General features: G+C 38.3%; 1 protein-coding gene across 1 annotated transcript; it reads right to left on the bottom strand.

Moving 5' to 3' along the window:
• Positions 1-1,956: 1,956 nt before the first annotated feature.
• Positions 1,957-11,613, bottom strand: med10 (mediator complex subunit 10). The gene is made up of 4 exons (XM_003223601.4): positions 11,287-11,613; positions 3,965-4,048; positions 3,314-3,416; positions 1,957-2,446 (listed from the first exon to the last, which is right to left on the bottom strand). The coding sequence occupies exons 1-4, from the start codon at positions 11,406-11,408 to the stop codon at positions 2,351-2,353; spliced, it is 405 nt and encodes a 134-aa protein (XP_003223649.1). The 5' UTR covers positions 11,409-11,613; the 3' UTR covers positions 1,957-2,350.
• Positions 11,614-14,333: the final 2,720 nt, after the last annotated feature.

The following is a 14,333-nucleotide window of genomic DNA, read 5'->3' as shown; positions in this document are numbered from 1 at the left end:
ATATTTGGTTCCAGCTAACTAAAATGGGCCACCTATATGACACGAATTTTGGTCTGGCTAACAAAAAACATGAAATTTTTCGTGCCACTGACGGCAATGGGAGGGCTTCTGAGGCTCACACCCCTTTCCCTAGGTTTTTGGGTTAGAGGGGTGAAAATCACCACACATGGAGGGCATTTCGATCCCTTTTAGCCCACCAGCTTTTAAAACGTTTGTGTCTTCCCCAGAGTACTACTGTTATTAATAACACATCAAATGTAATGGGGATGCACTCGTCTCCCAGACTCAGCTTAGATTCCCAGAGTAGCTAACGTTAATAATATATATAGATATTGATATTATTATTAACACCAATTGGCACATATCAGATGTAATGGAGAGGCACTCGTCTCCCAGACTAAGCTTAGATTCCCAGAGTAGCTATCGTATTTATGAATACAGTAGAGTCTCACTTATCCAAGCTAAACAGGCCGGCAGAAGCTTGGATAAGCGAATATGTTGGATAATAAGGAGGGATTAAGGAAAAGCCTATTAAACATCAAATTAGGTTATGATTTTACAAATTAAGCACCAAAACTTCATGTTATACAACAAATTTGACAGAAAAAGTAGTTCAATACACAGTAATGTTATGTTGTAATTACTGTATTTACGAATTTAGCACCAAAATATCATGATATATTGAAAACATTGACGTCAAAAATGGCTTGGATTATCCAGAGGCTTGGATAAGCAAGGCTTGGATAAGTGAGACTCTACTGTATATACATATATATTATTATTATTATTAACACACATTGGCACACATCAGATGTAATGGAGAGACAGAGGCACTCATCTCCCAGACTCAGCTTAGATTCCCAGAGTAGCTATCATTATTAAATTATTATTAACACTCATCGGCACATATCCGATGTAATGGGGAGGCACTCCTCTCCCAGACTCAGCTTAGAGTCCCAGAATAACTATTGTTATTTGTATTAATATTATTATTAACACCCACTGGTACACATCAGCTGTAATGGGAAAGCAGCCCTCTATCAGTACCTGCTTATTATTATGGGGCAGAAACTAAAGGAAAACTAAAGCAAGCACGATGAATGTGCAGCTTTCATTTTCATGTTGCCTCTCGTTTCCTACAAAAATGTCATCATTCATTTTGTGTAGACGAATGGTTGAAATGAAATGATAGCATGAAGGAAAACATTTCGTGCACAACTCTACCCTTTACCATACAGAGCAAGAGTCTAATTGAAGATAACAGTCATTTGTATGGCTGCCTCAGGTGAGTAAAATATATGACTCAAAATCACAATGAATCTTTACTAATAATGGGCAAGCCTAGATCCCAGTGCTTGAGACCTTCAATAGCTGAGTAACATACATAAACTGGTAGAAACTGGGTGAATGAAAACACTGCTAAGCCACTGTCACTAAATCTGAGGCCTTTGTCACTGAACATCAGTTCCTCATGCCTTCCTTCAGGAGAAGGGTTTGCTCTCAAAACGGAGTTGGCATTTATATATCTCCTTTAGTGCACACTACTGAAAAAAATTGAATTAAATGCAACTTGTATGTCTTATTCATTATGGTTTATTTCCATATAACTCGGTAGTAACTACTGCAGGGCGCAGTTAACATTTGTGAGATTTGTATAACTATTTATAAATACAGCAGATGTAAACCCTTTTATGTTGAAAATGTAAGCAGTTAGTGGCCATGCTTATGAGCCCTGCCATTTCAGGTATTAGAGAAAACCACACATCACAGGTGAGGAAAAACATATTTCAAAGCCTTTAGAAGAGAAATCAATCAATTAAGGCTGTAAAATAATTCAGAAGTAAAATTTCAGAAGATGGCTTTTTTGATTAACCATGTCAAACCACAACTGTTCTTCAAGGCACTTTCTGCTGTCCAACAGATCAAAAGCTAGAAATAAACATGCTCAAACTCTACTCAGGGAAAGACAACATTTTTATTTTGCTCCATTTTGTACGTTGCAGTGCCTCAGCAGAAGTCACCCCCCTGACCCCACCGTACTTTGTACGAGACAGAAAAGCTGAATAATTTAAATGGCATTTTACAAAAAGCAAAGCTGTTGGCTTCTGGCTCACAGATGGGCTTGAAGTCACATTAAAGAAAAGATTAGCTTCTTACTGAAAGTTCCAAGGAACCTTTAATATCCTCACATATAGCACGGGAGAATCAGCTTCCATTCTGGTCAAGAAAAACAGTAGGTAATAATACCTCGATTGGATACAATGTCTTAATTCCCCAAGATGAAGTCAAATGCTGTCACAACAGCCCATTGGCAGTGTTTGGAGAAAGAGGCAGGACACAAATAATGTAATTAAGGAGAAGGATCTTCACCCCGAATAGCTTTATATTTAGCCATATCCTCTGGGAACACTTTAGTTAGCTCTTGAATCAATAGGCTTTTGAATTTCTAAGAAAGAAAGAAAAGAAAATTATACAAGAATCATGCCTTCTATTAGATCTGAAAATAACAACCCAACGATCAACCAGTAACACCTGTTAAGCAGACTATTTTCTCAACAGTAAAATAATGATGAATTGTCCAACTGTAAACCATGAAAAAATGCTAATCTATTTTGCAGCCTCTCAGTCATGTTTCCTAATCTGTGAAATACAAAAAATGAAATTGCTCAGATGTCAAAAGTTGCCTCAGGGAGCCTCAATGGGGCTTGTGACTTCTTAAAAAATCATGCCCCAATTTGCTTTCAGAAATCCTCAGTTTTTCAAAGAATTTGTCACAGAAGTACAGATAACTCCTGTTTTGAGGAAGAGAACCCAAAGAACCCCGAGGCATACAAACTGGTAACAGGGATCTTTGGATCTTGGTCACCAAAATGGATGCAATGGAGATTTAGCCTTTTCTAGTAACACTTTATATAATATTCTGATTTAAAGCCTACCATTTAATTTGGAGTTAGGAGTTATTTTGGTTTCAAGAGGCATATTGGTTGTAGGCAAATGTATCAGGGAAACACACCTCAAAACGGGCATGCATCATCTCACTGATATGAAACTCCACAATAATGGCTCAGACCCTACTCATTAATACTCCCCCCCGCTCTCAAACACACACCATCTCCCACCACCACAAATCTGGATTTTAAAAAGCTTCCACTGGCACTAGTATCCATTAGAATACTTACTAAGTAGACACAGACAGAATTGTAATGTAACTAAACCAAGCCTGATAGCTTCATAGCAAATATATACAAATAGACCATGTAAAATGTTTAGTTATAAAGTAACAAGAGATTTGTCAGAAATACTTAAATCTTACCTTCATTGTGTCTATTTTGCCTTTTACTTGCTCATTTTTAGCAAGAGCCCTTTCTAAGCACTCTTTAGTATAAAGCTGAGGATTGCGGCCTTGATCTATATATCTAAGGAAAAAGTCAAATTTGATAAAGACTTCACATATAGTGTAAAGTATACATGTATAAAGTATTCAAATCATTTTCTGAAGCACATTAGAGTATCCCTTGTACCTGTATTCAAGAATATTTTCCTAACACATTCTTGTATTCTCACTGAACATCTGATTGTATACACAAATTAATAAGAATCAATCCAATATGACCAGTCTACTCTTAGCATCTGGAAATATTGTACGTATTGTTGTTTAAAATAAATGGTGGGAGCAGAACATGTTAACATATATTCCTAGAAGTAGATCTGGGTTCAAAACACAAAGAACTAGGGGAAAGTATTAACATTAAATAATTCTATAGGATGATTCTTGAAAAGTCTTGCATATCAACTCCACACTTTCATGTTAAGAATACGCAACTACTCACTTGCACTAGGTATTAAAATGGACTTTCTACCATTCAGCAGTAAACATAAAGTAATACAAAACTGTTCTTTTTTAGCAATACCAACAGGCATTAGAGCAAGATGTCAGCTTTGAAGATAAAATATAAACACTTACTCAAAGACTTCCAAAGGCACACTGATTTCATGAAGCTGCTGTCTGCACTTGTCAATATCTTGTAAGCCTGTAACCATGAAATTCCTAGGCAGAAACAAAAAGGACACATTATGGTAGGAATGCACCATCAAGCAAGAATTGAATTAGCTCTGCCCCAGGAACTGTACCAAATAGAAGTGTCAACAAACAGAAACAAGGACTGATAGATTTACTCTTCCTTAAAAATGATCATATATGCCTTTTAAATTGGGGTACACAAACTAAGGGATTTCAAGTGGACTCACTGAAATCAATGAGATTTGAGTTAACCACTATTTGTCAAAGGCACTGTTAAACTGAGTAATATTAGACTGGGGTGCATTTCTATATGGCATCTAGGTCAAGTGAGAAAAATAAAATGACAATAATAATAATAATAATAATAATAATAATAATAATAATAATAATAATAATAATAATACACTTCCGAATCCAGACTGACAAAGTCTGGAACACAACACACCAGACATCACAGTTGTGGAAAAGAAAAAAGTTTGGATCATTGATGTTGCCATCCCAGGTGACAGTCGCATTGACGAAAAACAACAGGAAAAACTCAGCCGCTATCAGGACCTCAAGAGTGAACTTCAAAGACTCTGGCAGAAACCAGTGCAGGTGGTCCCGGTGGTGATCGGCACATTGGGTGCCGCGCCAAAAGATCTCAGCCGGCATTTGGAAACAATAGACATCGACAAAATTACGATCTGCCAACTGCAAAAGGCCACTCTACTGGGATCTGCGCACATCATCCGAAAATACATCACACAGTCCTAAACACTTGGAAAGTGTTCGACTTGTGATACGAAATCCAGCATATCTATCTTGTTTGCTGTGTCATACAATAGTAATACTTTTTATTTGTTACCCACCTCTCCTAATGATTCGAGGCAGGGTACAACGAAGTCAAAACATATCAACATAAAATATGTACAATAATATGTACAATAAAATACATATATTAAACAGACTGTTTTAAAAAACCCATAACAAACACAGAGTACCAAGATCAACATATAGTGGTAGCAGAATGTAAATCCAAAACTGATGACTCTACATTGACTGGGTAGGCCTGCCAAAAAAGTAGGATCTTCTGTTGAGTTTTAAATTCTAATAGCTGATTTAGCTATCAGAGCTCTTTTGGCAGGACATTCCAAAGTCCTGTGGTGACCAATAAAAAGATCCTCTGGGTGATGGTCACCAGTTGGGTTCTAGATTACTGGAGTAGGAATCCCCCAGAGGACCTCAGTGCCATAAGGGGCTAATTATATGTGAAAAAGCAATCCTGTAAGTAACCTGGACACAAACCATGTATGACCTTGAAGGTTATACCCAATACTTTGCTCAGAAATCCATTGGCAACCAGTGGAGTGACTTTAGCATGGTTGTGATATGCTCACTCCTAGATGTTACTGTAATCAATCTGGCTACCATGTTTTGAACAACTGGAGTTTCCGAACTTGATACAGAAGTAGCCCAATGTACAGTGCACTGCGGAAGTCCAACCTTAAGGTTACCAGCTCTACCATCTTTAGCAAGGGGTGCAGTATAATGTACTGGTAGTGTATTATATATATTGTGGTATAATAATATAGTACAATATAATAATATATAATAATATGATAATTGTATATTATATATTACATATAATATTACTAGTAATGTTGCAGTATAATGCGTTATTTTTTGATGTAGATGTGGATTTGTTTTTGGGATTTAGTGGGTTGGTTATTTTTGTCTTTGTTCAGCTTCTTACAGCATTGACTGTTTGCCGATATCTGTTACAAACCGCCCTAGGTCCCCTCGGGGAGATAGGGTGGGATATAAATAAAAATTATTAATATCATCGTCACCATCACCATCTACCTGTGCAGACCTTTGGAGAGACAGATCCAGGAGCACTCCCAAGCTATGAACAGTCTTTCAGGGGGAATGTAACCCCATCCAGGACTTGTTGACAAACCTCCATCCCCAAGTTAGGACCCATGACGGCAAACACCTCTGTCTAATCTGGATTCAGTTTCAATTTGTTTTTCCTCATGCAGCCTATTACCTCCTCCTGGCATTTATTCAGAGAAGACTCGCTATCCTTAACTGAGGCTGTTTTTGAAGACATGGAGAAATATATTTGGGTGTCATCAGCATACTGATAACACCATGCCTCATGCCTCTATATTATCTCTCCCAGTGGTTTCATGTAAATATTAAAAGCAGTTACAATACTAATTGCAAACAGAATAAGTGGAGTAACAGAGTGAAAAAAATGAACTATATCACTTCAGTATCCTATGTAAAAACACCATCACATTTTAAGTGTCAAAAAGAAAAAGGTGAGGTTGAATTCTCTTTATGCTGGCAACTTGCCTATAGTGGTCACAGCAGACTTGATATCCTCTGAGTTTAGTACCAGAACACCTCATGGATCCCAAAATCCGCTGATGCTCATGTCCCACAATATATAATGGTGTAACGAAATTGTGTGCCTTATATAACATGGAGGTACTGTTCCATCATCCAGGCGAAGGTCAAAGGGGGGCACTAAACAGAGAAGGATAGTCTATTGGGGAGCTTTGAAGGAGTAAAATCATTTCCCTGTTTTCCTGTTATTCCCCCCACCCATGTCGCCGTAATGGAAAAAATCCTTGTTTATTAAATGGGAAGTGGGTAGGGAGAATAACCAACGCAAAGGAGGGAAATTGTTTTCCTCCTTCAACTCCCCCCCCCCCCTCCATAAAATTTATTATCTTTCTCTATCTAATGCAGTGGTTCTCAACCTGGGGTCCCCAAATGTTTCTGACCTTCAACTCCCAGAAATCCTAACAGCTGGTAAACTGACTGGCATTTCTAGGAGTTAACTCAAAAATGCATACTGCTAGTTCACAACGCTATTTATTCTTCTTTCCTCAAATGCTCATGGTTACATGGAAAGGCACTGCATTCATAGCAAAACAAACCTGACTGTTGGAAAAAGCAGTGTATGCATGTAGTAAACAAAACTGTTTCTTTATGCTGATAAGTTTTGGTACAAATGTCACTCAAAACCATGACATAATCACTGCCATTACAGCATAGTTAAATAGCAGGCACATTTCAAATAATGTAAGAGATCTGACAGCTAAATCAGTGTCAGAATCCAAAGTGCAATTGAAGACCTCTATTCCAATCAATTTAAACTGAATTTTGACTTAACACTTACTAGTATTAGTGCGTTTTTGTTATGTGTATTTTAATGCATGTTTTTAATAGTATTACATCTTATCCATCTGGTTTATCCATGTTATACCCTGTATACTCCTCGAACCGTGAGAAGAAGCAGGCAACAAATTAAATGTATTATTATTATTATTATTACAGTATTACTATTACTATTAGTTAGATCAGCTGGACTTCAACTAAACATACCCAAAACAGAGTACTGTATCTGAAATGTGGCCTCCAAACTGGAAGAAACTATTCAAATTAATAGACAAGCACTAAAAAAGGCCACCCAATTTAAATATCTAGGGGGACGGCCATCAATAAATGCAGCCTGGTCGAAATGGTGGCAAACCCCGGGGCATTCTGTGCGACTCAAAAAACCCTGAACAACTCAAGGCTAAGATCTACACCACAATTGTTTGCCAAATAGCCCTCTGCAGGGCAGAGTGTGGCCAGCAAGAAAGAAACATGAACAAGTCCTTAATATAATGGAAATGAAAATGCTGGGATGGACACTTGGTTTAACACTTCTCAACCATGTGCCAAATTATGACATCTGTCACAGGCTAGGCATAAAAGCGATCAGCAAGAAAATGCAGGAAGCAAGACTACTGTGATACTGCCACCTCATGAGAAGAGAGCCAGTAGGACAAACAGAACTGTATTTGGAGATTGCAGAACAGAGATCACATGGCAAAGAATAGATGGATGGACACCATCAACAAAGACATATGTGCTGCCAACCTGAGACCTGAGGATGCCCAAAACAAAGCCCTGTGGAAACAACAGTCACAATGCTAACCCCTCTATTAGGAAATTGGGAACCCGTGCGTTAGGATCTTTAGTTTTATGTTAATACACAGGTTTTAATGTTTTTCAGCAGTTCTGAATATTGGGTTTTATTATGTACTGTTTTAATGTTTTTATTGTGTGTATTTTATCAATGCTGTTAGCAGCATTTGAGTGGGGAAAGGTGGGATAAAAATCACCTAAAATAAATAAATAAATAAATAAATATAGCTTAGAAAGAAGTAGTTAGATCAGCTAGAGGAAGAATAAAAAGGTCCCTTCTACGCTGCCATATAATCCAGAATATCAAGGCAGATAATCCACATTATCTGCTTCAAACTGAATTATCTGAGTCTACACTGCCATATAATCCAGTTCAAAGCATCACTCGGGAGCCCCTCCCCACAGCACCAACTGCCACTCTAGGGCCACAGAGTGAAGAGGGGGCAGCCAAGAAAACACAGCTCCATTGTGTCTCCTGCAACATCACTTGGGATGGGAGCCCCTCAATATATGCAAAATATTAATATATAGAAATAATAACATTGTAATGTAATAATACTAATATATTTTACATAATATTAATAATGTAATATATATTTTATATACTACATCTTATGATATAGCACAATATATTATATAATACAAATAGTATAATATGCTTGTAGTGTATTATATATATTGTGGTATAATAATATACAGTGTTCCCTCACTTATCGCTGGGGTTAGGTTCCAGGACCACCCGCAATAAGTGAAAATCCACGAAGTAGGGACACTATATTTATTTTAATACTTATACATTATTTTAGTAGTTATACACTATTTTAAGTCTTTATCAACCAATCGTGTGTTGATAAATCGCCTCCTTCTCCCGTTGCTGCTTGGGCTCCTTTTCTCTCCCTTTGGCTTCTCCTTCCTCCCTTCCTTAAGCTGTAAATTGTAATTTTTTATGATTTATAATAGTCTTTTAGAATTTATTGAAAAACCGCAAAACAGCGAATCCGCGAAAAGTGAACCGCAAAGTAGTGAGGGAACACTGTAGTACAATATAATAATATATAATAATTGTATATTATATATTACCTGCAACATTACTAATAATAGTGCAATATAGTGGTATAGTACAATATAATAATATATTGCCTGTATGGCTATCAGCCTCCTCCCAGTAGACTTAAATCAAGGAAAAGTTTCATGAGAGGTACCATTCCTCTAAATCAGTGGTTCTCAATCTGTGGGTCCCCAGGTGTTTTGGCCAACAACTCTCAGAAATCATAGCCAGTTTACCAGCTGTTAAGTTTGCTGAAAGTTGAAGGCCAAAACACCTGGGGATCCACAGGTTGAGAACCACTGCTCTAAATGTTCCTCCAGCAACAGCAAGGATATCCCTGAGGGCAGCAAATTCAGGGGGCAAACCAAGAATGGGCAACTTCCAAGTTCCTGAACAAACTCAGAAGTGGAGTTGGTATATCAAAAGACAACCTGGCTAAATGGCACTACCTAGAAGAATCCTCCACTTTGTTCTGTGGAGCAGAACAAACAACTGGCAACTGTATGCTTGCCCACAATGCCCTGCCTCTTGCACACAGGAAGAATTCTTTAAAGTTACAGACAATGTAGTTGCCGTTGCCCGTTTTTTGTCTAAAACTATTGAGCTGCTTGTGATCCCTTTATTTTATCAGTTTTAAACTTATTATGCAATGCTTTTGACATAAAATAAATACTAATATTGTGCTATGCTAATAACATAATACTAATAATAATACAATATAATAATATATATTGCAATATAGTTTTTTTCGTGTAAGGAGCAACTTGAGAAACTGCAAATCACTTCTGGTGTGAAAGAATTGGCATCTGCAAGGACATTGCCCAGGGGACGTCCGGGTGTTTTTGATGTTTTTTACCATCCTTGTGGAAGGCTTCTCTCATGTCCCCGCATGGAGGTGGAGCTGATAGAGGGAGCTTATCCACGCTCTCCTTAGGTTGGATTCAAACCAGCAACCTTCAGGTTAGCAACCCAACCTTCAAGTCAGCAGTCCTACCAGAACAAGGGTTTAACCCATTGTGCTACCAGGGGCTCCTTGTAATATAGTAATACTAATATATGAAATATCATTACTACTGATAATATATAATGATATTACTGTTTTATCATTGTACTTTTGTATATTTTAAATTGCAATGTTTTTATTGTGAGCTGCTTCGAGTCTCTGTATAGAGAGATAAAATTGGATATATATAAATAAAAGGAGATACAGTAGTCTCTCTCTCTTATCCAACATAAATGGGTTGGCAGAATATTGCATAATTGAAAATGTTGGATAATAAGGGATTAAGGAAAAGCCTATTAAACGTCAAATTACGTTATGATTTTACAAATTAAGCACCAAAACATGTTTTACAACAAATCAACAGAAAAAGCAGTTTGATACATGTAGTAATGTATAAGATACACGTTATGTAGTAATTACTGTATTTACAAATTTTGCACCAAAACATCGCAATCAATTGAAAACATTGACTACAAAAACATTGGCTAATGCAGAACGTTGGTTGAGCAAAGGTTGGATAAGCAAGACTCTACTGTAATCTGAATACTATGCAGCTGTGTAGAAGGGTCCACAGTTCCATAACAGGCCAACCATTTGGTGGATTAGACTATAATAATCTGAACAACATTGCATGCTTAAAATTAACTTCCAAGGAAATGAGAGTTGTTTTGCAAACTGCTTCTTGAGACCTCCAATTGTCTTTGATTTAAAATAGGCTTCAAGTGTTTTAACTATCATAAGCCTGTTTAATTCCTTTTTAACTTTTGTAAAATACAGTAGTCTCACTTATCCAACATTCGCTTATCCAACGTTCTGGATTATCCAATGCAGTCTGCCTTTTAGTAGTCAATGCTTTTGTAGTCAATGTTTTCAATACATTGTTTTATTTTGGTGCTAAATTCGTAAATACAGTAATTACTACATAGCGTATTGAACTACTTTTTGTCAAATTTGTTGTAAAACATGTTTTGGTGCTTAATTTGTAAAATCATAACCTAATTTAATAGGCTTTTCCTTAATTTCTCCTTATTATCCAACATATTCGCTTATCCAACGTTCTGCCGGCCCGTTTATGTTGGATAAGTGGGACTCTACTGTATGTATGTATGTATTGTATGTTTTTACATTAGTATTAGTCACTTGGGATCCCATCCTGGGAGAAAGGCGAGATAGAAGCAAAATAATATAATAATAATAAATAACTAAAGCAGGGGTTCTTGGGGAAATGGCTGAGGAGGCGCTCACAGCTTCTGGTTGAGACCCGCCTGGCTGCTGGGTTGGAAGTCGCTGACGATGATGCCCAGCTGCCGGATGTTCTCCACGAACTTCTCCAAATGCTCCTCCAGGGAGTCGAACTTCTCCGCCATCACTCAGGCACCCTCGCCTCTCTCCTTCCCACGAGTTCGCCTCACAAGAAAGCCTCTTCTACTTAGAGCTCCCTCGCTGCTGCCTCTGTTGCTAAGTGCACCGCCATAGCTACCAGGAGTCCCACTTCCGCTTCCGGCCCTCTCCTCCCAGAGAAACCCTGGTTCTTCGCCTGGTTTCTCTTCTGAAGCGCCCTCTTCCTTGCGCATGCGTGGACATTCCGTCGGCCGCCTGTGACTCAATCCTGCCTATGACGACAAAGAGGGGCGGAGCTAAGCGGAGCATCCTTTGTCGCTGTTACTATTCAGTTCCCAGAGGCGCGCACCTTCTTACGTGTTGAAGCTGAGTTTGCACAAGGCTCAGCCTCGCTTTGCCTTTGTGACAAGTTGGTGTCTGCCTTCGAGTGGCTTCCCATTCAGGCCGACGCCATCAAGAGATATTTTTTCTCCATTGAGTGGAGGGTAAAAAGTTATCTTTCTCTTCTTCTCCCTTCTTTCTCTCCCCTCTCATTCTCTTCCTTTTCCTCTTTCTCTCATTCTCTTCCTTATCCTCTCATTATTTTCCTTTCTTGCTCTTCCTTTTCCTTTATTCTTTCGCATTCTCTTTTCCCGCCTTTTCCTCTCCTTCTCTTCCTTATCCTCTAGCTCACCCGTTCTCTTTCATTATCTTTTCCTCCTTTCTCATTCGCTTTCTTTCTCTCCTTTCGCTCTCTCTCTCTGTTTCCTTTTCCTCCTTTCTCTCATTCTCTTCCCTTTCCTCTTTTACAGTAGAGTCTCATCCAAGCCTCGCTTATCCAAGCTTCTGGATTATCCAAGCCATTTTTGTAGTCAATGTTCTCAATATATCATGATATTTTGGTGCTAAATTCGTAAATATAGTAATTACAACATAACATCACTGTGTATTGAACTACTTTTTCTGTCAGATTTGTTGTATAATATGTTTTGGTGCTTAATTTGTAAAATCATAACCTAATTTGATGTTTAATAGGCTTTTCCTTAATCCCTCCTTATTATCCAAGATATTCACTTATCCAAGCTTCTGCTGACCCGTTTAGCTTGGATAAGTGAGACTCTACTGTATATTCCATATTTAACCTCAAACTATGGTTGGATCTACGCTGCCCTATATCCCAGGATCTGATCCCAGATTATCTGATTATCCCAGATTATCTGGCAGTGTGGACTCATATAAGGTAAAAGTAAAGGTTTTCCCCTGACATTAAGTCCAGTTGTGACCCACTCTGGGGGTTGGTGCTCATCTCCATTTCTAAGCCGAAGAGCCAGCATTGTCCGTAGACACCTCCAAGGTCTTGTGGCTGGCATGACTGCATGGAGCGCCATTATCTTCCCGCCAGAACGGTACCTATTGATCTACTCACATTTGCATGTTTTCAAACTGCTAGGTTGGCAGAAGCTCACCCCATTTGAATTCCCATTTTTTCGGTCGGCAGCTCAGCAGTTTAATCTGCTGCGCCACGGGGCTCTAGTGTAGACTCATATATTCTATTTCAAAACATAATCTGGGATCAGATACTGGGATAGCTTTGATGGTGTGGTGAGTGAATTAGAACCAGACATCCTGAGGAATGAGGTTGAATGGGCCTACGATTTCTGGATGGTGTGATTTTAACATTGAATGCATTTTTATATGTTTAATATGTATTAATTTTAATTCAGTTTATTTTAAGCTTAATGTTTTGTATGTTTTTAACGCATTGAATAATTGCGTATGTAAGCCGCCTTGAGTCCCCTTCAGGGTAGAGAAAGGCAGGGTATAAATAGGGTAAATAGATAATAATAAATAGCTGTATTGTAAGTTGCAAGCCATAAGAGGCAGGTAAGAAATACAATTATCATTATAATCCTTGGACTGCTGGGATTGGCTGTCCAGGAACATCTGTAGAACCATGTAGTTTCCTCTCTGTAGGGATGCCTGAAGCCAGAACTCCTCTCATATCCTCCTATGATGACATAAACTTTTTCCAAGTTTAAAAGAAAATTCCAAAGTTTACGTCAGGGCTGTGAGTTCTGGAGCATCTCTTGAGATCCTGTAACTCAAACTTCAGACCTCAGGGAGAAACTAGAGAATGAGACCTAGTGATGTCATTCAACGTGAACCAAAGTTGCCTTTGGATGAGAGAAAACAATACAAAATTGCCCAGAACTCAGCCTAGATATTCTAGGAACCTCTACTATCATACATTTGTCAGAGGAATTCTACTCATTCATGAGAAGCATGTTCCATTGATTCCGAGAGACCTTACTCTAAGGCAACTGGCTGGACAATTACTATCTTAGCTTTCAAAGACTGATGGGAGTGTATTACTTTTGCATGCATCTACACTGTTTTCCAAAGGGGAAGCCATTGTCGTTCATGGCAGCAAAAGGCACACACCCACAATGTAATGCAGTTTAACTGCCATGGCTCAGTGCTATGGAATCCTTTAGCAGCGGAGGCTGAAGACCTTGTAACACTACATCATTCAAGTCAACTCCAATTTATGGCAAAAATGTAGGACTAATTGATTTCTTTGGAAATATTTATTTATAGGAGGATTTGTCCTAGGGGAAAAATGTGTACTTGTTTTGGCAGGGAGGACAAATGTGAACAGCTAAGTTCCCTGTGTATTTACCTCCAGCATCCATGATGTGCCATAAAGTATATTTCCAGTGGCATTTGCTCAGGAATGCAACATAGTTCTCTGAGTGCACTGACCTCGAAAGAAACTTCATGTAACTCCATTTCAAATTATTCTACATCGGACAAGGCTATTTCAGGAGAATCAGTTAGCAGAACTACTTCATACTATGAATATTCACCGGATAAATGAGCCCAGGGTTTTCACTAAAATAGATACAGTGACATATACATCAGCTCCTGGCAATGTAAAATTAATGCAGTTTGACACCACCTTGACTGCCTTG

This window comes from Anolis carolinensis, chromosome 4 (assembly GCF_035594765.1).
Source record: "Anolis carolinensis isolate JA03-04 chromosome 4, rAnoCar3.1.pri, whole genome shotgun sequence".
In the NCBI taxonomy this organism is placed as follows: domain Eukaryota; kingdom Metazoa; phylum Chordata; class Lepidosauria; order Squamata; family Dactyloidae; genus Anolis; species Anolis carolinensis.
Note: the sequence above shows the minus strand (reverse complement) of the source record. Positions and strands in the feature narration are given on the sequence as shown.

Bases quoted from the DNA above. Each gene is read 5' to 3' on its own strand.
- med10 (XM_003223601.4), bottom strand. From the start codon at position 11,408: ATGGCGGAGAAGTTCGACTCCCTGGAGGAGCATTTGGAGAAGTTCGTG. The intron at 3,417-3,964 runs GTAAGTGTTTAT...CTTTTTCCTTAG, and splicing joins GTGCCTTTGGAAGTCTTTGA to ATATATAGATCAAGGCCGCA. The intron at 2,447-3,313 runs GTAAGATTTAAG...TTTCTTTCTTAG, and splicing joins GCAAAATAGACACAATGAAG to AAATTCAAAAGCCTATTGAT.